General features: G+C 45.9%; 1 protein-coding gene across 2 annotated transcripts in view; it reads left to right on the top strand.

The window, feature by feature from the left end:
* Positions 1–7,246: 7,246 nt before the first annotated feature.
* Positions 7,247–23,447, top strand: part of LOC309393645 (cytochrome P450 2J2-like) — a gene marked incomplete at its 5' end in the record, with an annotated part of 36,663 nt that continues 20,462 nt past the window's right edge. The window contains 2 exons of one of the 2 annotated variants that reach the window (XM_081956094.1): positions 7,247–7,312; positions 21,041–21,203. In XM_081956094.1, coding sequence (XP_081812220.1) covers positions 7,247–7,312; positions 21,041–21,203 — 229 coding nt within the window. Of the gene's footprint in view, positions 7,313–11,978; positions 12,171–21,040; positions 21,204–23,447 lie in introns of those variants that run through there. The other variant, XM_081956093.1, reaches the window with a different exon arrangement.

Genomic DNA, 23,447 nt, shown 5'->3' with positions numbered 1-23,447 from the left:
GTAAAAGCACTAGGAAGCGGTTTCTAAGTCTGTGCTATTGCTAAATAAACATGCTTTTGATTTAATCATTTAAACTAGTTTTATAGGTGTATTCATCCCCCACCTGAGATTCCCAGCAATATTAGTATACAATTCAAAGACATGCTTAACATCTGCTAGGCAGGAAAACTGCTGTCTGTTTTGTAAGCGCCCCTTACACTTCGTAAAATTTTGGGTGGGAGGATACTTTTTCTTTTACAAAGCACCCGGATAGGGTGGCTGTTTTGCCATCTTGAACCGTTCAACGCTTTTTTTCTTTGGGGCTAAATATAGACACTATCCTTCCAGTGGCTTCCTCAGCTTTCTTGTCCCCAGACCAGCAGGAGGTACGCCCCAGTAGGGGGGTACTGGTGCCTGCCTGGAGCACCGGGCATACTCCAGCTGCTCAGTGGAGCATCGCGCAGGCACTGTACGTGCCATGCGCATGGCGGAAGCGCCGAAGACTTAAAAGACAGGTAAGAGCTTGGGCAGGTGGGTGGGCCCTCCGGAGCACTGTACCGGAACGGTATTTTGTACTCCGGGCAGGCTCCGGTACGCCCATACCGGGGCATACCGCCTTCAACCCACCACTGACCCAAAGGTAATTTTCCAGGAGGCAACTGGACTTTCTTGTATTTTCTTTGAAGAAAAAGAAAGAGGAAAAAAACCAACGAAGTCCAGTTGCCTCCTGAAAAAGCATCTTTGGGACAACCATGACTTGCATGACTGAGAATCTCCATAGACCCGTAGCGAACCTGTGGCAGGCGGAGCCATTTCTAAGGGCATGAGAAGCATTGCCCTGTCAACTCCAGCACACTTGCACATACAATAATACAATAGCAGAGTTGGAAGGGACCTTGGAGGTCTTCTAGTCCAACCCCCTGCTTAGGCAGGGAACCCTATACCGCAGTGTTTCTCAAACTTGGCGACTTTAAGTCCTGTGGACTTCAACTCCCAGAATCCCCCAGCCAGCATAGCTGGCTGGGGAATTCTGGGAGTTGAAGTCCACAGGACTTAAAGTCGCCAAGTTTGAGAAACACTGCTATACCGTTTCAGACAAATGGCTATCCAACATCTTCTTAAAGACTTCCAGTGTTGGGGCATTCACAACTTCTGGAGGCAACTTCTGTTCCACTGATTAATTGCTCTAACTGTCAGGAAGTTTCTCCTCAGTTCTAAGTTGCTTCTCTCCTTGATTAGTTTCCACCCATTGCTTCTTCTTTTTTTTTTATTAAAAGAGTTTTGTACAAACAGATTTCCCCCTTTTCACCCCCCCTGCCATACAATGTAAATCTCATACAAATGCTATACCCCCCCAACCCCCCCGCAAAAATTCACATTCAAATATTATACCAAATACTTTGCCCCCTCCCCTCCCCCCGTCTTAAAGTAAATTACTCATATTGTATCCCCTCTCCTCCCAACAAACACAATATAAATTTCTCTTAGATTAATAATAGCACATTAATCCCATCTTCTAAGCTAATTTAACATCTATAACTCTTAATATAAATTTCTCCTAAAATAACATTGTTTCATTAATCCCATCTTCTAATTTATTCATACAAATATAATGCCCCGCCCTCCACCCTAACCCTCCCCCACCTCCCACACAAACCCACCCCCCTGACTTCCGCTGTATACCACTCTAACAATTCCAAACATCCCATATATTATTTACTCTGATCATCTATCAATCTAAACATTCTTACCTAAAGACTACATAATAACTCCTAGTCTGGTATTTATTCTCTATATAATCAATCCATTTTACCCATTCCTGTGTATAATCCTCCTGTTTCTGAGCTTTTAAGAAAGCTGAAATTTTTGCCATTTCGGCGAACCCCGCCACCTTCTGAATCCATTGATCAATTGTCGGTAAAAAATCTTTTTTCCAATGTTGCGCAATCAACAACCTAGCTGCTGTGACCATATACAAGGCCAATTTTGTTTCCCCTTTGGTAAAATCCTTAGCTATACCCAATAAAAACATTTGCGGAGTGAATTGTATTCTTTTCTTAAATACATTCTGCATAACCCACCATATTTTTATCCAAAAAGCTTTAACCTTGTTGCAAGTCCACCATACATGAAAAAAGGTAGCATCTAGACACCCGCATCTCCAACATTTTGGTTGAACATTTGGGTACATGCATGATAATTTTTTAGGATTTAAATACCATCTGTAAAACATTTTATAAAAGTTCTCCCTTAAATTCTGTGACTGTGTAAATTTAACATTCTGAACCCATATTTTTTCCCACGTTTCCAACATAACCACTTCACCAAAATTCTGAGCCCATTTAATCATACAATCCTTAACCAATTCACTTTCTGAGTCTCTTTCTAACAATACATTATATATTCTTTTAACTTGTTTTGGGCCAGTCTCTTTTATCTGCTTAATCAGTTCCACTTCTTTATCCATAAAACCGACCCTTCGATCTTCTTCCCATCTCTTCTGTAGCTGTATATAATGTAACCAATTTAAAATAATTCCTTCTTCCAACAGGTGTTCCAAAGTTTTTAACTTCCATTCGTCCCCATCAGCAATAAGCACCTCTTTATATAAACAACCCCCGAGTGACCATCCATTGCTTCTTGTTCTACCCTCAGGTGCCTTGGAAAATAGTTTGACTCCCTCTTCTTTGTGGCAACTCCTGAGATATTGGAACAATGCTATCATGTCTCCCCTAGTCCTTCTTTCTCTTAAGCTAGACATACCTAGTTCCTGCAACCGTTCTTCATATGTTTTAGTCTCCAGTCCCCTAATCATCTTTGTTGCTCTTCTCTGCACTCTTTCTAGAGTCTCCACATCTTTTCTACATCGTGGCGACCAAAACTGAATGCAAATATTCCACGTGTGGCCATACCAAGGCATTATAAAGTGGTATTAACACTTCACGTGATCTTGATTCTATCCCTCTGTTGATGCAGCCTAGAACTGCGTTGGCTTTTTTGGCAGCTGCTGCACACGGCTGGCTCCTATTTAAATGGTTGTCCACTAGGACTCCAAGATCCCTTTCACAGTTACTACTGTTGAGCAAGGTACCACCTGTACTGTCGCTGTGCATTTCGTTTTTGTTGCCTAAATGTAGAACTTGACTCTTTTCGCATGCTGGCCAGCTGATTTTCGGCCTTGATTTTCAGCTGTTTTTCGTCCTCCAGAGATTTCAGGGAAGTCTCCTGAAGCCTCTGGAGGAAGGAAAAACAGCCCAACGGGAAACCCGGAAGTCCGTTCCCAAACTTCCGATTTGTGTGTTGGGCCGTTTTTCATCCTCCCCAAGTTCCTAGAAAACCTCTGGGCAAAAAATGGACCTACAAGGCCCACCAGAAGTCTGAAAATTTCTGGCCTCCGGAGGGCTTCGGGGGTGGTGGTGCGTGGGGAGGCCGTCTTCGCCCTCCCCAGGCTCCAAGAAAGTCATGTGCGCATGTGCGAGGCAGTGGGGAGGAGCTCACGTATGCATGCCCAGAGTGCACGGTGCAATGGGGCATTAAATTATAGGGGTGGACACAGGAGCGTGTCTGATATCGCTCGCGCGTGTGCTTTTGACACCCAAGGCAAAAAAGATTCGCCATCACTGCTATAGACCCTCAGTATCAAATGTTCTCTGTAATAGCAACAAGGAAGTGGAAAGTTAAGGAGAGTGACCAACAGCTGGGTAAGATGCTCATCAGAAAAATCCTTAAGTATCCTAAAAGAAAAAATTTGAGACTGCGGATGTCTACGAAAGCAAAGAAAACCTCGTGTGTGAATGCTATTATTCCAAATACAGATAAACCTCAATTTACAATTCTAATGAAGCCTGGCGATTACGGTTACAATAGAATAGCAGAGTTGGAAGGGACCTTGGAGGTCTTCTAGTCCAACCCCCTGCTTAGGCAGGAAACCACATACCATTTCAGACAAATGGTTATCATCTTTGGGGCTGTTCTCTGCAGGATCTTAACTTCTTTTTTTTTATAGTGTGGTGATCAAAACTGGATGTAGTATTTTAGATGTGGTCCTACTACTAAGGCTTTGTAAAATGGCATTAGTGCCTCACGTTTCCTGCCTGAGCAGAGGGTTGGACTTGAAGATCTCCAAAGTCCCTTCCAACTCTGCTATTTATATATTTAAGTGTGTCGGCCATCAGTCGGTTTTGACTCTTTGCAACTTTGCAACTCTTTGCAAGATTTTTATCTGTGACATTAGAATATAGGCCTAATTTTAGAAGGAGCCTGAAGAAATAAAGCATTCAGATCTTTACTGCATAATGAATCAGTAATAATTAAAGCTGGGGACATTTTGTACTATCTCTAATCTGTTGGTTGCTGTGCTGTCATCACACTGCAGCTTTCCTTGCACTCAGCTGATCGTGCAATCTTACAAACTGCTCTGGCGGCGGGTTTTTTGAGCAATTAGCCATGAATATGGAATCAACAACAGACAAGCACACCTTTGAAAAGTAACTTGCACTGTCTTGAAGACGAGGCAACATCTTGAAGCAAAAGATTTTGCAGAAGCCAATCAGAAAAAAAGCATCTTTTTAAACCTGTATTCTTTACCAACCAATGTTTAAAGGTAGTCTTTGAATTACAGGGACACGGTGGCTCAGTGGCTAATAATAATAATAATAATAATAATAATAATAATAATAATAATAATAATAATAATAATAATAATAATAATAATAATAATAATAATAATAAACTTTAATTTATAAACCACACCCTTTCCTAAACAGGACTCGGGGCGGTGTACAGTCATATTAAAACAGTATGAATACAAAATATAGATATACATTAAATATACAAATAGGTACGCGGAGGAGGTAGGATGTGGACTGTACAATATTTAAAATAAAATACAAATAAACATTAAAATACCCTTAAAAACTACCCAATAAGATGTTTGCCAGGAGGTTAAAATGGGACTATAAATCAGTTAAGCCAGCTAATTGGAACAGGTGGGTCTTAAGCTTCTGTCGGAAGGAGCGGAGGTCGGTAGTAGTTCTAATATCGGGGGGAGGTCATTCCAGAGGGTTGGGCCCATCACAGAGAAGGCTCTACTCCTGGGCGCCGCCCGTTGACACTGCTTAGTGGACGGCACCCGGAGGAGTCCCTCCCTGTGAGAGCGGATTGGTCTCAGGGATGTATGAGGTGAGATGCAATCCCGCAGGTAACTAGGTCCCGTGCCATGGAGCGCTTTGAAGATAGTAACCAACACCTTGAAACGCACCCGAAAAACCACAGGCAGCCAGTGCAGCTCGCGCAGGAGTGGTGTTATATGGGAGTATCTTGTCCTCCCCATGATGGCCCGCGCGGCCGCATTCTGAACTAGCTGTAGTCTTCGGGTGCATCTCAAGGGGAGCCCCATGTAGAGAGCATTGCAGTAGTCCAGGCGAGACATCACCAGCGCATGAGTGACCGTGCGTAAGGCGTCCCGATCCAATAAGGGGTGCAATTGGCGCACCAGGTGAACCTGGTGGAACGCCCCCCCTTGCCACGGCTGCCACATGGTCATCCATCGACAGCCGGGCATCAAGGAGGACGCCCAAATTGCGCGCCCGTTCCACGGGGGGCAGTTGTTCGCCCCCTATGGCCAGCGATGGAATCCACTGGTTGAACCGGGGTGCCTGTAGCCACAGCCACTCAGTCTTGGAGGGGTTGAGTCTGAGTCTGTTGTCCCCCATCCAGACCCGAACGGCTTCCAAGCACCGGGACATCATTTCGACAGCCTCGTTGGGGTGGTTTGGGGTGGAAATGTACAGCTGTGTGTCATCAGCGTACAGATGGTATCCAACCCCAAAACCACGGATGATCTCACCCAGCGGCTTCATGTATGTGTTGAACAGGAGGGGCGAGAGGACCGACCCCTGCAGCACCCACAAGTGAGTGGCCTCAGGGTCGACCTCTGCTCCCCTGCCAACACACATTGCGTCCGGTCGGAGAGGTAGGAGCAGAACCACCGCAAAACGGTGCCCCCTACTCCCATCCCCTCCAGCCGGCGCAATAGGATACCATGGTCGATGGTATCGAAGGCCGCTGATAGATCTAATAGGACCAGGATAGAGGAACAACCCCTATCTCTGGCCCTCCAGAGATCATCCACCAACACGACCAAGGCCGTCTCCGTGCTGTGACCGGGCCGGAAGCCGGACTGGCGCGGGTCTAGATAGTCGGTTTCCTCCAGGTGACGTGGGAACTGTTGTGCCACCACACTCTCTACAACCTTCACTAAAAAGGGAAGGTTGGAGACGGGACGATAATTAGCTAGCTCCAACGGGTCCAGGGAAGGCCTCTTGAGTAGGGGCCTCACCACCGCCTCTTTCAAGGCGACCAGCAAGGACCCCTCCTCCAATGAAGCGTTCACAAGATCCAGGAGCCAGCCTCGTGTAACCTCCCAGGATGCCAGTACAAGCCAAGAGGGACACGGGTCCAATAAACATGTAGTGGCTCGCAGTCGCCCACGTAACCTGTCCAAATCCTCAGGGGCAACAGAGTCAAACTCCTCCCAGCGTGGTACCTCAAGACTTGCTTCCGACATCTCCCCTGGGCCACTGACGGGGGCCCATCCACTCCGGATCTGAGCGATTTTGTCCTGCAGATATTCCCCAAACTCCTCTGCTCTACCCTGCAAAGGGGCATCCCGCGGCCTCTGTGATAAGAGGGAGCGGGTCACCCGAAACAGGGCGGCAGGGCGGTTATCTGCGGACGCAATAAGAGCGGCACAGTGTCTACGTTTGGCCGCTCTCAGTGCCACAAGGTAGGTCCGTAAATAGGATCTTACCTGTGTTCGGTCAGATTCGGAGCGTGAGGACCTCCACCTGCTTTCTAGGTGTCTCTTGTGGCGTTTCATCACCCTCAGCTCCTCGGTAAACCAAGGAGCCAGGGTGGTTCGTTGCCGCAGGAGAGGCCGCAAAGGCACTACCCGGTCCAAGGCCCCAGCAGCCGCCCTATTCCAAGCGGCCACTAGGTCCTCCGTCCGGGAGTGGGTCAGGGCTACAGGAAGTGGCCCAAGCTCCGTCTGGAACCTGTCAGGTTCCATCAGTCGCCTGGGGCGGAACCATCTGGGACAGTCAGGTTCCGCCTCCTCGCGGTGGTGGGTAACGCCGGGGAAGTCGAGCCGGAGAAATGAGTGATCTGACCATGACAGGGGTGTAATAACCAAATCCCCTATTCCCAGATCACTCGTCCACTGTCCAGAGACAAAAACAAGGTCCAGTGTGTGCCCACCTTTGCTAAGATGTTGAGCTTGTCAATCAGAAGGTCGGCATTTCGGCGGTTCGGATCCCTAGCACCACATAATGGAGTGAGCTCCCATTACTTGTCTCAGCTTCTGCCAAGCTAGCAGTTCGAAAGCATGTAAAAATGCAAGTAGAAAAATAGGAACCATTTCCTAATTCCTTCAGATTTGAAATGAGCACCGCCCCCTAGAGTCGAGAACGACTAGCACAGATATGCAAGGGGAACCTTTATCTTGAATTACAATAGTTTGTTTAGTGCCCGTTCGAAATTACAACTGCACTGACTTATGACCATTTTTCAAACTTATGACCATTGTATTGTCCTGGGGTTATGTGATTCCCTTTGGGGACTTTCGGACAAGCAAAGTCAATGTTGAAGCCAGGTTCACTTAACAACTGTGCTGTTAATAACTGTCGTGATTCACTTAATAACAAGAAAGGTTGTAAAGAAAGGTTGTAAAGTGGGTTGCAAACCAAGAAAGGTTGTAAAGTGGGGCAAAATTCACAACTGTCTCACTTAGCGACAGAAATTGGACCCCAGTTTTGGTCGTAAGTTGATGTCTATCTGTATTTGATTGATGGGATTTGGTATCCCACCTTTCTTGGCAATGCACTCAGAGCGGTAGATGGGAAACAAGAGTTGGGAGCAGAGGTGGATTGCTGTTGGCATTTAGGCCGGGTTGGTACACGCACAATTTTTTGCAGAAGCACTCGCTTCGCTCAATTGTTCTGAGCATGCGCAGAACCCAAAAACAAGATGGCGGCACCACCCGTGCCACCCGGGCACCGATTCGGGGCGTGGCCAGCCTGTGTCACTGCTGATTCCCTGCAAGGCCACTAAACCACTAAACCGTTTCAGCCGAACTGGTCCAAACTGGTAGGAAACCAGGCTTATGGAGAAGCAGAGAAAATGAATCCAAGGGAAAAAAGAAGTTCCAGAGAAGTTCTCTGCCCTTCTCCACTTTGGAGAGAGCCCGTCTCTGCCATCTCACCACAAGACAACTCCATATGGCCAACTTGCTACAGGGAGAACCCACCGTGGATGGCTGGAGGGTGAGCTCCATGGGCAGCCAAGCAAACGAGTGGGTGGGCAGAATGCAGAGAAACCAGTTTAACAATCCGTTGGGTGAGCCTGCCTGCACCTAACATACTTTGCGCAAGCACACAGCATTTAAAACATTATAAGCTTAAAAACTTACTTTTTATGTCCGCAGAAAATAAAGCCAAACGCTTATTTCAGAGGTCAAAAGAAAATAAGACTCTGTCTTATTTTCAGGGAAACACAGTAGAAGAAGGAAATAGTTTGGGAAATATTAAAAAGGCAGAATATTATATTTCCCCTAAAAGAGAAAGAGAAATCTTAAGGGAGACAGAAACTCAGAGCTTCAGCTCCCTGTCCCCAGCAGCCCATTGAGAAGGACTGGGCCAGCCTATCTACGAAACAAAAGACCTTCAGCTCCAGAGTGATGGGATTAAGACATAACCCTCAAGGACATCATAGGATTATCTAGGCACAGAGCTCACTGCATTACAAAATCACCTGGGGACATTGCATTAACCTCCAAACTTCAACCAAACTTGATTCAGACAACCATGACCCTACATGGCCCCATGGGAGCCTGACTACAGACCATAGAATACATGTTCTTGCACAGGAACAGGAAGTTCAAGGGCAAGGCCCAAGAGAGGGTATAAGTAACCCTCTCTCTTAACTCCATGTGGTCAACTGCAGTGGTGTGATTCAAATGTTTTTTTACTACTGGTTCTGTGGGCATGGCTTGGTGGGCATGGCTTGGTGGGCATGGCAGGGAAAGTATACTGTAAAATCTCAATTCCCTCCCCAATCCAAGGGAATGTTGCTGCAAAATCCCCATGCCATTCTGATCCTTTCCGCTGGGACTTGGGAGGCAAAGAGTAGATGGGCGGCAGGGCCAGTCAGGGGTGGTATTTACAGGTTCTCCAAACTACTCAAAATTTCCGCTTCTGGTTCTCCAGAACTGGTCAGAACCTGCTAAATACCACTGCTGGTCAGCTGCCCAGGACCTCAAACCCATGTGATCCTGTCCATCAATAAACCCTGTTTCCAATCAGCCTCCATGTTTCCAGTGTCTTTCTCCCCACTTGGGAATGAACCAGATATACAGTTCTTCCAACAGTCGGAATTCACTGTTTCTTTACCTTTTTCTTTCCCTTTTATCCTTCCGCACTTTCCTTTCCCCTTTCCCCTTCCCCCTCACTGTCGTCTTAATTGCTTTCATATTTTATAACACCTTTTAACTTAATTAAAAAATATTTAATCAGGAGAACAACCTGTACTCCCACGTCTTGCCACGATTTGGAAAATATATTCCTGATGGTGCAATGTGAAATTTCTTGCAGACACAGCCTATGGCTGCCTCATAACCACCTACGTTTACAAGATCTTTCTGACAAGACATCTGTGGAAATCGGTCATTATATTTCTCTTTCCCAAACTGCACATCTCTCTATCAAATGTCATTCCCCCCCCCCCCGAACATTAGCTCGCTATCCCTTTTCATTTTTTTGTCTCTGTCTTCCCAGGGGAAATTCGCGTGGTATCCTGCAAAGGCACTAAAGTTGTTTCACATTTTGTTCCCAGATTACGCTGCAGCGATGTTTAATTCCAGGCCAACTGAAGATCAGAATGTCCCGCTGTGAAAATAAAACCGAAATGGAGAGAGAAGGAAGATTGGGGGGGGGGGGTTTGCTTTCCTCAAATAGTGGAACTCTCTTTTTAGGAGTTTCATGTTGTGTTCCGCGAATCGCAGCAATACTGGTTTCATGCTTGTGGTATTATAGGTGTTATATACTATAATATCTACTAAAACTGGTAATTAGTACTTCTGCTGATTTTATTAATATTGTCTATGTTTTCTATAATTTGTGGAATGTTGGGTGTTGTACAGTTACTAAGTCACACTCAGCTCTTCTCTCAGTGTTTGCCCAAATTCATGGTCATTGCGGATATGATGCCATCCATCTTCTGCCATCCCCCTCTCCTTCTGCCTTCCACCCTGCCCAACATTGGGGTCTTTTCCAAGGAATCCTCTCTTCTCATTTGGTGGCCAAAATATTTGAGCTTTAGCTTCAGGAGTTGTTGTTTGAAAGCAGGGGTCTCCAACCCTAACCCCAACCCTAACCCTAGCCATAGCCCTAGCCCTAACCCTAACCCTAACCCTAGCCCTAGCCCTAGCCCTAGCCCTAGCCCTAGCCCTAGCCCTTACCCTAACCCAGTTTGCTTCAGCTTCAGGATCTGTCGTTTGAAAGCAGGGGTCTCCAGCCCTAACCCTAACCCTAACCCTAACCCTAACCCTAGCCCTAGCCCTAGCCCTAGCCCTAGCCCTAGGCCTAGCCCTAGCCCTAACCCAGTTTGCTTCAGCTTCAGGATCTGTCGTTTGAAAGCAGGGGTCTCCAGCCCTAACCCTAACCCTAACCCTAACCCTAACCCTAGCCCTAGCCCTAGCCCTAGCCCTAGCCCTAGCCCTAACCCTAACCCTAGCCCTAGCCCTAGCCCTAGCCCTAGCCCTAGCCCTAACCCTAGCCCTAACCCTAACCCTAACCCTAACCCTAGCCCTAGCCCTAGCCCTAGCCCTAGCCCTAACCCTAACCCTAACCCAGTTTGCTACAGCTTCAGGATCTGTCGTTTGAAAGCAGGGGTCTCCAACCCTAACCCTAACTCTAGCCCTAGCCCTAACCCTAACCCGGTTCGCCCAAACCAATAGTAAAAAAAATGCTACCGGTTTGCCTGAACTGATAGTAAAAAAATGCTACCAGTTCAGGCGAAGTGGTAGTTCTGATTTTCAGCTGTGTGACAATCAGCTGTGCCACGTGATTTATATCCTGCATTCTGGCAAATCTAAATCACACATCAAGCAAACCGGTAGCAAAGCAAACCGGTAGCAGACTTCAGAGCATCCCTTCCATAATCCTAACCCTAACCGTAACCCAGCTTTGCTGGCTGAGGAATTCTGGGAGTTGAAGTCCACAACTCTTAAAGTTGCCAAGGTTGGAGACTCCTGTTCTAAAGAATAGTGAGGGTTGGTTTCAGAGGTAGCTTCCTACCAGTTCGGCTGAACCGGTAGTAACTTGGCCGCCTGGGACACCGGAACCAGCAGCGACCAAGGTTTCCCACGCCCCCGAACCGGTTCTCTCATTTTTGCCTTCTGCAAATGCACAGAGCTATTTTGGTTGCACTGCGCATGTGTGTGTGTGTCGTGTCCCTGAGTGAAACGGTAGTAAAGGCAGCCGGAACCTATCCCTGGTTGCTTGTGATCTCCTTGTGGCCCAAGGGACTCCTTGGTGACAAGATAGCCCCATGTCCAATATTTGAGGGGTGGGAGATTGTCGAAACCTATTTTCCAAGGCACCCAAAGGCCAGACAAAGAACAACGGATGGAAACTGATAAAGGAGACACTCAACCTAGAAATAAGGAGGAACTTTCTGATACTTTAATCTCCTGCCAGCTTAATCTTCTGCTGAAGCCACGAAGGTGTAAGACAAGTTATCCAGGCTAGGCCCACCGTTTCTTCCATTTAACCTTACGACATAATTTTCTGAGCCGCATCCCGAGAGGAAAATGCCCCAAGAGCATAGATGTGCCAAAGAGGGAGGACAAATTTAAATACTCCGGGTAGGATCCCGCCCATGGGAACAAAATTGGAATAGCAAAAGGATTTCGCAGGCCAAGTCTTATCACAGAACAGGCTCCTTGGAGAAGCTGCACGAAGATGCTGGCCCTGAGCTCGATTTTCCTCCCGCTCATCCTGTGCCTTCTGGTTTTCCAACTGGTGAGGCTCCAGTTTAAGAGAAGACTCTACCCACCTGGACCGATCCCTCTGCCTTTCATCGGGTGCTTATGGCACCCCAAATTTTTTCATTTCAACCGGGATCTCCTGATTGAGGTAAGAATTTTCTATCCCTTTCATCAGCCGGTTGACACGGATCAAAAAATGAATTGTTGTTAAAGGAAAGAGGCGCCGATGCATGTTTATAAGGAAAAAAAAAAACCCGAAGGCATGGAAGATGCCCCTTCAGAAGTAGATACAGGTAGTCCTCAACTTACAACACTTTGTTTAGTGACCATCCAAAGTCATGATTGCGTGAGCCAAATTCAGATGTTTGGTAAAAATACAGGTAACAACAGAACAGAATAGGACAAGTTAGTCCTCAACTTACAACAGTTCATTTAGGGACCGTTCAAAGTTACGACGGCACTGAAAAATGTGACATGACCATTTTTCACAGTTATGACTTTTGCAGCATCCCCACGGCCATGTGATCAAAATTCAGATGTTTTGGCAACGGGTTCATATTTACGACCGTTACTATGTCCCAAGGTCATGCGATCCCCTTTTGCGACCTTCTGACAAGGGGAGTCCATGGGGAAGCCAGGTTCATTTAACAACCGGGTGACTCACTTATCAAGTGCAGCGACTCACTTAACAACAGTGGCAAGAAAAGTAAAACGGCACAACTCATTTGATGGACGCCTCACTTAACAACCGAAATGTTGGGCTCAACCGTGGTCACAAGTCGAGGACTTATCATTTATTGCTAGATGACATTGTGGCTTTTATGTAGCCAAAGAGAGTGGCAGTGAAATCTATTTTCCTTTTTCGTAAGAGCTACTGTTTGCGCTCACCATGTTTTCCAATTGGACAAATGTTGTTCTCTTTTGATAACACAATAATAGCAAAAAACCAAAATCCTGAGGTAAATTTTTAGCCTTTTCATTGGTTCTCTTCCGACATCAATATCTCTGGTCATTTTGCACATGAAACATGTGCAATATGTGCTTTTAACTTTTTTAACTTTTATTTGATTTCTAGACCGCACCCTCTCCCAGAAGGGACTCGGGGCGGTGTACAGTCATATTAAAAACAATAAATATACATAATATAAATATAAAATAGATATAGGTGTCGCTGGAGGAGGTTTCGATTAGCTGGCCTGGCATAATTATTATTGTTACAACTGTTACCTCCTGGAAATATATTCTCATCTGATATTTTAAGGGTATGGTTTTAAATTTAACTGATTTTAGGGTTTTTAGAACCATATTTATATTCTTCTGTACAGTTCTTTTAAATTTTTAACCTCCTCCATATGTATATTTATACCTATATTTATATTTGTATTTAGTATTTGTTATTTGTTATGTGGACTGTACACCGCCCCGAGTCCTTTTTGGGAGAGGGGGCGGTCTAGAAATGCGAAGAATAAATAAAAATAAATAAATAAATAAAACATATAGTTTACTGTACAATAATAGTTAAAGTTAGATTTAAAATTTAAAAATTTAAAAATACATTAAAAAACACCCCTAAAAACTATCCCGGGATAAAATATTTGCCAGGAGGTATAAATGGGACTATAAGTGGGCCAGGCCAGCTAATTGGAACAGGTGCTATACTATGGAAATTGGTACTCCCACGGCATAAACATGTTCATTCTTGAGGAACAATGTTAAAACTCTCAGAGTTAATAAGTATATTATAAATAATAATATACAAGAATAGAATTCTTTATTAGCTAAGTGTGATCGGATACATAAGGAATTTGTCCTTGGTGCAAAGGCTCTCAGTGTACATAAAAAGACAAGACGCATTCGTCAAGAATCATAAGGTACAACACTTAATGATAGCCATAGGGTACAAATAAGCAATCAGGAAACAATCGATATCAATATCAATCGTAAGGATACAAGCCACAAAGTTACAGTCCTGCAGTCGTAAGTGGGATGGGTGATAGGAACGATGAGAAGACTAAGAGTAATAGCAATGCAGCCTTAGTGAATGGTTTGACAGTGATGAGGGAATTAGTTGTTTAGCAGAGTGATGGCGTTTGGGAAAAAAATTATTCTTGTGTCTAGTTGTCTTGGGGTGCAGTGCTCTATAGCGTCATTTTGAGGGGAAGAGTTGAACCAATTTATGTCCAAGATGCGAGGGGCCTGTAGGTATTTTCACAGCCCTCTTTTTCACTCGTTCAGTGTATAAATCCTCAATGGAAGGCAGGTCGGCAGTAATTGTTTTTTCTGCAGTTCTGATTCTCCTCTGAAGTCTCTGTCTGTCTTGTTGGGTTGCAGAGCCAAGCAGTTATAAAGGTGCAAATCACAGACTCAATAATTCCTCTGTAGAACTGAATCAGCAGCTCCTGATAATAAGGTGGAGAGATTAACAAACTAATTGGAAGATTTATGGAAATGCAAGATTGGGAGGTCTAACTTAGGCAAGAGAAAGAAACCAGGAAAAAAAAAAGCCTAATCTTTCCCGGGATGCCTCTTGCTCCATTCTTTTAGCTTCTAACTGTGTTCTCTCTTTTTTCATTTATTTTTCCATTCCTATAGCTGCTCGTGCTTTTCCTGCTTCAGCCTTTACGCTGGCAACGGCCAAATGCATCACTTGCTGGTGATCATTTGGAAGAATTAGAGACACGAGACCTTGTCTAAGACTCAGACTCAACCCCTCCAAGACTGAGTGGCTGTGGCTACCGGCGCCCCGGTTCAACCAGTGGATTCCATCGCTGGCCATAGGGGGCGAACAACTGCCCCCCGTGGAACAGGCGCGCAATTTGGGTGTCCTCCTTGATGCCCGGCTGTCGATGGATGACCATGTGGCAGCCATGGCAAGGGGGGCGTTCCACCAGGTTCGCCTGGTGTGCCAATTGCGCCCTCTATTGGATCGGGACGCCTTACGCACAGTCACTCATGCGCTGGTGATGTCTCGCCTGGACTACTGCAACGCTCTCTACATGGGGCTCCCCTTGAGATGCACCCGAAGACTACAGCTAGTTCAGAATGCGGCCGCGCGGGCCATAATGGGGAGGACAAGATACTCCCATATAACACCACTCCTGCGCGAGCTGCACTGGCTGCCTGTGGTTTTTCGGGTGCGTTTCAAGGTGTTGGTTACTATCTTCAAAGCGCTCCATGGCACGGGACCTAGTTACCTGCGGGATCGCATCTGACCTCATACATCCCTGCGACCAATCCGCTCTCACAGGGAGGGACTCCTCCGGGTGCCGTCCACTAAGCAGTGTCAACGGGCGGCGCCCAGGAGTAGAGCCTTCTCTGTGATGGGCCCAACCCTCTGGAATGACCTCCCCCCCAATATTAGAACTACTACCGACCTCCACTCCTTCCGACAGAAGCTTAAGACCCACCTGTTCCAATTAGCTGGCTTAACTGATTTATAGTCCCATTTTAACCTCCTGGCAAACATCTCATTGGGTAGTTTTTAAGGGTAATTTTAATGTCTATTTGTATTTTAATTTAAATATTGTACAGTGCATATCCTACCTCCTCCATGTACCTATTTATATATTTAAGTATATCTATATTCTGTCTTCACACTGTTTTAATATGACTGTACACCGCCCCGAGTCCTGTTTAGGAAAGGGTGCGGTTTATAAATTAAAGTTTATTATTATTATTATTAGTAGTAGTAGTATGAAGATGCAGGTTGTGTGACACGGTGTCATCTGGAAATGCTTGACTGTCTACAGCAGGGGTGTCAAACTCGATTTCATTGAGGGACACATCAGGGTTGTGTTTGATTTTGGAGGGGCAGGGTGTGCAGGCCAGGGTGCGTGTGACCAGCTTGATGTCACTTGTGTTAGGGGCACCTGTGGTGGCAAAGTGCTAAGGCAGGACTCCCGTCAGACTCTTCCTCAGTCACATTATTTCCTTCCTTCCTTCCTTCCTTCCTTCCTTCCTTCCTTCCTTCCTTCCTTCCTTCCTTCCTTCTTTCCTTCCTTCCCTTTCTTCTTTTTCCTTCCCTCTTCATTCTCCTTTCTTCTTCCTTCCCCTCTTTCCTTCCTTTTCCTTCCTTGCTCTCTTCCCATCTTCTCTTCTTTCCCTTTCTCCTTTCCTGTCCCTTCTTGCATGCTCAAATGCAAAAGGGGAAACAGTTCTCCTTTTGTTTTGTTTTCAGTTGGTTTTACTGGCCCTCTGCCAGCAAAATGGATCTCAGGGGGGCTGCGTGCTTCCCTCCAGGGCCCCATTTTTGGCCACAGCGGCCTCCTGCAGCCCTCTGCCAGCAAAAACAGCTCCATTTTTGCTGGCAGAGGGCTGCAGGAGGCTGTCGCAGCTGAAAACGGAGCCCAAGCGGGCCACACATTTCCCCCTCCTAAGCTCCATTTTCATTGGCAGAAGCACCGCGGGCCAGTCCTTTGCTGTTTCCAGGGTGTCCCAGCAGGCCAGATCTAAGCATCCCACGGGCTGGTTCCGCCTAGAAGCCTTGAGTTTGACACCCCTGGTCTAGAGACTGTTGTATGCTCATTTGCAGGTAGCTGCGTTGGCAGAGTAGCAGTTCTCTGTACCGTTGTTATGCTTTATCCCACTTGCTGGGTAGCTGCTGTTTCACTGTTCTGTCCTCACTACACGTTACTCTGTGTGCAGCTCGACAGGCAGCTAAACCCACCTATCCTCCAATAAAACAGACCGTGTGCATAGATCTGAAGGCTTTATTGAAAGAACAGGGTATGATGAAACTGGGGGAAATAGGGATATGTACAATGAGAACCAAATACAAGATAGGAAGTACTGGGTTATTGCTGAACATAGCAATTAATAAATACATGTAATCTAAATCTCACCAGTGATGTTATGTGTGTGGGATATAGATTTGTCCTTGGAGGGCCATGTGCAATAGATTAAGATGGATTCTTCTTTGTGCTTCTGCCTTCTCCAAATGCTAAAGTTGAAGTTTCCAAGAGTTGCCCTAATTAATTTACAAGCCCCGAGACAAGGTTCAAAAAAACCCCCATTCATTTATTAGGACTAACATCTTGGCATGGACTTCTGTGTAGCTGAAACTAAATCCCACTTAATGGTGTCTGACTTTTACCCCTGTGCCCCCTCCGCTCTGGCTGAGGTCATCAATCACATTCTCCAACAGGACGTTATGGCAGGGTTCTGGACATGCGCATTCACATCCCAGTACAGAAATATGAGACTTTTACTTTGGCCAAAAGTATGCATGGCATTTCCCTCCCCTTCTCAAGGTGATAGTAATCATGGAAACGCCTTAGGCGTTGACAGCTTCCCAGCGTGCACTTGTTTTGAGAATGTGGGCGGATGGGTAAAGGGGTGGGGTAAGCTTCAAACAATATAAACAATTTAAACAATGTAAAGGTATTTGTCCCTTCGGCCACTAGATGGGGCTAGAGAGCAACAACAGTATATAAAAGACTATATGCTGGGGCGTGACATGCCCCATTGCCTTTATTTGTCTGAAATGGGCTGGGAAGTTTGCAAATGATGATCCCACATTCCCATTCTACAAATATGTGCAGGTTGTTGAGCGTCTGAATTTTGATCACATGATCATGGGGAGGCTGCAATAGTCATAACTGTGAGGACCAATTGAAAGTTGTTTTTTTTAAGCACCGTAACGTCAAACAGTCGCTAAACAGATGGTGGAAAATCAAGGACTATTTGCAGTGAACAGTTCAGACGGACTAGCTGACCTTGGCTCAGCTTCAAAGAATCAAAACAGCAATTAGTCTTTATTAGCTTTTTAGCTTCTGGCATAAAAGATTTAATAAAAATTATGCCCGCAAAATGAAGACAAGCCAGAATTGTTTGGAAGAATGAGCAAAGTCCCTATTGCTGAAAACAAACATCACTGGGTAGGGATATAAATATTGACATAAATAAAGCTTTGGTAGTTCTGTTGCAGCTGACCACATGGAGTTGAGAGTGAGGGGTTTTTATACCTTCTCTTGGGCTTTGAACTTCAGCTTCCTGTTCCTGTGCAGGAACATGTATTCTATTGGCTGTTGTCAGACCCCCATGGCGCCATGTAAGGGTTTTATGTAGGGGGTCATAACTGGCAAAAGGGGAAATGGAAATCCTAGGTTGGGATGGGACTCTGTGAAATTCTTCCCCCTTTTGGCACAGAGCACAGGTCGGCAACCTTAAACACTCAAAGAGCCACAAAGGTCCCAACAGGAAGCCCCCCCCATTCAATCCTGACCGGAAGTCCGGTTCCCCCACCATAGAGTCTCCTCCTAGCGCAGCGTCCTTTTTCCTCTACTTGTCCTAACCAAAAGCCCTATCAATTGTGGAGCCGACCAGCGACAGGGAGCCGCAGCAGAGGGATGAGAGAGCCACATGCGGCTCCAGAGCCACAGATTGCTGGCCCCAGGCATAGAGAAATGTATCACTAATGACAATTGTTGTCTGTTGTGCAAATAGTTCTGTACTTCCCTGCTTTTGCCTAGATTTTATTTCATTTATGCCTATTTTTGATGCTTGCTGATGTCTAATAAACAAACATCCTTCTCCCCCCCCTGCTAACTAAAGGAAGCGTCATTTGCACTTCCTCTGCTTTGAATGGAAGGATGACTTGGTATTGGTATTAAACTGGACGTCATCCACAACTTTCCATCAACGTTGAAAATCTCCTTATTCTACTTTAACTTCGTTCACGACACAAGCCACATTTTTTTTAAAAAAACCGATGCCCTTTCTCCCTGCTTTCTTTTTTTAAAAAACAATCTAACAGGATGAAATCTTTCAGAGAATTGAAAAGTTTGCACACTCCCTTGTGTCCGTTGTTTAACTTAACAAAGGTGTTATCTAGTGTGCAGTTAGAGGACATGTATTTGTTTATCAAATATTTGCACCCCCACCCCGCCATCTCATACCTGCGAGACCACCTACTGCCACCAGTAGCCTCCCACCATCCAGTGCGATCCCACAGAGTTGGTTTCCTCAGGGTGCCGTCGGCCAGACAGTGTTGGCTAACGACACCCAGGGGGAGAGCCTTCTCTGTGGGAGCGCCTTCCCTCTGTAATGAGCTGCCCCTGGAGCTTTGCATAATCCCTGAACTCCGGTCCTTCTGACGCCCCCTAAAAAGTTGGCTTTTCCAGCAAGCCGGCCTGGCCCGTTAATTTTATTTAATTTTTAAAATGTGAGTGTTATATAAATTGGATTTGTTTTTTGGACTGTTTCTAATTTCCTTTTAACTTTTGTACTATGTGTTTTTTAATGCTGTACGCCGCCCTGAGTCCTTGGGAGAAGGGTGGCATATTAATGTAATAAATCCAGAAATCCAGAATCTCATCTAAAATCTCTGGGATAACACTGGACAGTGAACAAATGTTATTTTTTCTGGTAACCTTGTCGGTTTCCTCTTCCTCCTCCTCCTTCTCCTCTTCCTCCTCTCTGCAAACCCCACTTCCTTCCAGCACTGATAATGTTACCTAGTTGTGTACTGAAATGTCTGCAAGAAAACAACCAACCTCAGAAAGTACCAAGGATTCTAGAGCCCTCCTCTTCCTCCTCCTCCTCCTCCCTCCCTCCCCACAAACCCTTCTCCCTTCTAGCACTGATAATGTTCCGTAGTTGAGTAATGAAACTTCAAGAAAACAACCAAGCTCAGAGAGCACCAAGGACCCCAGAGCAGGGGTGAAATTCAGCAGGTTCTGACAAGTTCTGGTAGCAGAAATTTTGAGTAGTTCGGAGAAATGGCAAATACTACCTCTGGCTGGCCCCAGAGTGGAGTGGGGATGGAGATTTTGCAGTATCCTTCTCCTGGGAATGGAGATTTTGCAGTATCCTTCCCCTGGGAATGGAGATTTTGCAGTATCCTTCCCCTGGAGTGGGGTGGGAAGGGAGATTTTGCAGTATCCTTCCCCTGGAATGGGATGGGAATGGAGATTTTGCAGTATCCTTCCCCTGGAGTGGGGTGGGAAGGGAGATTTTGCAGTATCCTTCCCCTGGAGTGTGGAGGGAATGGAGATTTTGCAGTATCCTTCCCCTGGAGTGGGGAGGGAATGGAGATTTTGCAGTATGCTTCCCCAGGAGTGGGGTGGGAAGGGAGATTTTGCAGTATCCTTCCCCTGGAGTGGGATGGGAATGGAGATTTTGCAGTATCCTTCCCCTGGAGTGGGGAGGGAATGGAGATTTTGCAGTATCCTTCCCCTGGGGTGGGGAGGGAAGGGGGATTTTGCAGTATCCTTCTCCTGGGGTGGGGAGGGAAGGGAGATTTTGCAGTATCCTTCCCCTGGAGTGGGGAGGGAATGGAGATTTTGCAGTATCCTTCCCCTGGAGTGGGGAGGGAATGGAGATTTTGCAGTATCCTTCCCCTGGAGTGGGGAGGGAATGGGGATTTTGCAGTATCCTTCCCCTGCAGTGGGGAGGGAGTAGAGATTTTGCAGTATCCTTCCCCTGGAGTGAGGAGGGAATGGGGATTTTGCAGTATCCTTCCCCTGGAGTGAGGAGGGAATGGGGATTTTGCAGTATCCTTCCCCTGGGGTGGGGAGGGAAGGGAGATTTTGCAGTATCCTTCCCCTGGAGTGGGGAGGGAATGGAGATTTTGCAGTATCCTTCCCCTGGAGTGGGGAGGGAATGGAGATTTTGCAGTATCCTTCCCCTGGAGTGGGGAGGGAATGGAGATTTTGCAGTATCCTTCCCCTGGAGTGGGGAGGGAATGGAGATTTTGCAGTATCCTTCCCCTGCCACGCCGACCAATCCACACCCACAGAACTGGTAGTTTAAAAAAAATGAAATTCATCACTGCCCCACAGTCTTCCTCCTCCTCCTCTTCCCCCAAACTCTTCTCCCTTCTAACACTGATAATGTTCCCTAGTCGGGTGATGAAATGTCTGCAAGAAAGCTCAGAGGGCACCAAGAACCCCACAGCCCCCCCTCCTATGTGTAATGAACCTAATGAATTTAAGCTTTGATTCAAAGGAAAAGAAAGTAACTTAGTCACCGATTTAGCCCAAGAATCCTAAACACCGTGTGGGATTGTTTTTCTAACAGATGTCCAAGACCTACGGGAATATCTTCACGCTGTGGTTCGGGCCCCACCCTGTGATTATACTACAAGGTTACAAAGCCGTGAAGGACGGTCTCACCACCCATTCTGAAAATGTTTCTGGCCGTCCTCTGCTCCCCGTTTTTAAAGAGTTGGGGAACAATAAAGGTAAGAACAATCAACTTCCTTCAGATATGGGCCCAGGAAACAGGACCATGTCTTGTTTCTTTGGTGTCACCTTCATTGTGGTTCAGCTAGTCCTCTACTTACAACCACATTTGGAACTTCTGTTGCTAAGCAAGGACGTCTTCTAGTGAGTTATGCCTGATTTTGCTGCCTCTTTTTGCCACGGTCATTAAGTGAACCTGGCTTCCCCCCCGTTGGCTTTGCTTGTCAGGAGCTGGCTGGGAAATAGCAAAAGCACTTAGACTTATATCCCGCTTCACAGTGCTTTACAGCACTCTCTAAGCGGTTTACAAAGCGGTCAGCCTTTTGCCCCCAACCATCTGGGTCCTCATTTTACCCACCTTGGAAGGATGGAAGGTTGAGTCAAAATACAAATGAGTAGCTTTTTGGCCTTGCTGAATGCAGAAGAAGCTTTTGTTCTGGTACAAATTCTGTCTTTGGTTCAAGTAATGAGGAAGCGTAGCTAATAAAAATGCACAAAACTTTAAAGGTAAAAGTAAAAGTTTCTCTTGCACATACGTGCTAGTCGTTCCTGACTCTAGGGGGCGGTGCTCCTCTCCGTTTCAAAGCTGAAGAGCCAGCGCTGTCCGAAGACGTCTCCGTGGTCATGTCGTCGGTATGACTAAACGCCGAAGACACTGTTCCCTTCCCACCAAAGGTGGTCCCTATTTTGCATTTTTTAAAGTGCTTTCGAACTGCTAGCTTGGCAGAAGCTGGGACAAGTCAAGGGAGCTCACTCTGTTACGCGGCGCTAGGGATTCGAACCGTCGAACTGCTAGCCTTTCTGATCGACAAACTCAGTGTCTTAGCCACCGCGTCCCCCTTTCCAGAAAAACTTTCCACAGGGAAAATAACTTTTGTCGAACGACTGCATGGCAAAATGCTTGGCTCCCACGTCTCCCAATAATTGAGTGGACAGGTAGTCCTCAACTTAAAATTATTCATTTGGCAACTGCTTGAAGTTACAACAGCACTGAAAAAAAGTGACTTTGCAACTGGTTCCCACCCTCAGATTGCAGCATGGTTGGTGGTAAAAATTTAGATGCTTGGCAACTGACATGCATTTTTGATGGTTGCAGTGTCCCGTAGTTGTGTGGGTCATCCTTTGCAATCTTCCCAGCCAGCTTCACAAATAAAGCCAATGGGACAAATTGTGACTCATTTAACAACTGCAGTGATTCACTTAAGAACCGTGCCTAAAAGCAATAGCACTAAACAAGAGCACTTAGACCTCTATACCAGTGCTTTATGGCCCTCTCTAAGTGGTTTCACAGAGTTAGCCTCTTGCCCGCAACAACCTTGGAAGGATGGAAGGATGAGTCAACCTTCAGCCAGTGAGGACTAAACTGCTGGCAGTGGGCACAGGGGTGGGCTTCTGCCAGTGTTACTGCTTTGCGTGCATGCAACACTGCTTGTGCACGCGTAGTTGCCTGTAAATTCTTTTGCACATGGTCAGTTGCCTGTAAATTGTTCTGTGTGTGGGCAGAACATTATAAAATGACATGGGTGACTGGGAAACCGGTTTGGGGGCATGGCCAGCCTGCTGTCCCTACCAGTTCAGCGTCCCAATTTCCATTACCGGTTCATCTGAACTGGTGCAAACCGGTAGCAATCCACCTCTGAGTGGGCAGAATCAGCCTGCAATACTGCATTTTAACCACTGTCCCACCACAGAAGGAAGGAAGGGAGGGCGGGAGGGAGGGAGGGAGGGAAGGAAGGAAGGAGGGAGAGTCTTTAGGAAGATGTTGGATAGCCATTTGTCTGAAACGGGATAGGGTTTCCTGCCTAGGCAGGGGGTTGGACTAGAAGACCTCCAAGGTCCCTTCCAACTCTGCTATTGTATTGTATTGTATTGTAAATAAATGAATGAATGAATGCAAGAATAAATAAATACATACATACATAAACAAATAAACAAATAAATAAATAAAAATAAATGAAAATAAATAAAAATAAAAATAAATGAAAATAAATAAAAATAAATAAAAATAAATAAAAATAAATAAAAACAAATAAATAAAAATAAAAATAAATAAAAATAAAAATAAATAAATAAATAATAAAAATAAATAAATAAAAATATTTTGAGAAAGTTATTTTGCCTTTCTGTCAGTGCTGAGTTCCTAACTAGTTTACTACCGGTTGGCCGAAAGGGTGTTTTGCCATGCGTTGCTCCACATGTGCAGTTGACTGAAAACCATTATGCGCATGCTCAGAAACAAGCCA

The sequence above is a fragment of the Natrix helvetica genome (assembly GCF_964273705.1).
Source record: "Natrix helvetica genome assembly, chromosome: 5".
Lineage (NCBI taxonomy): Eukaryota > Metazoa > Chordata > Lepidosauria > Squamata > Natricidae > Natrix > Natrix helvetica.
Note: the sequence above shows the minus strand (reverse complement) of the source record. Positions and strands in the feature narration are given on the sequence as shown.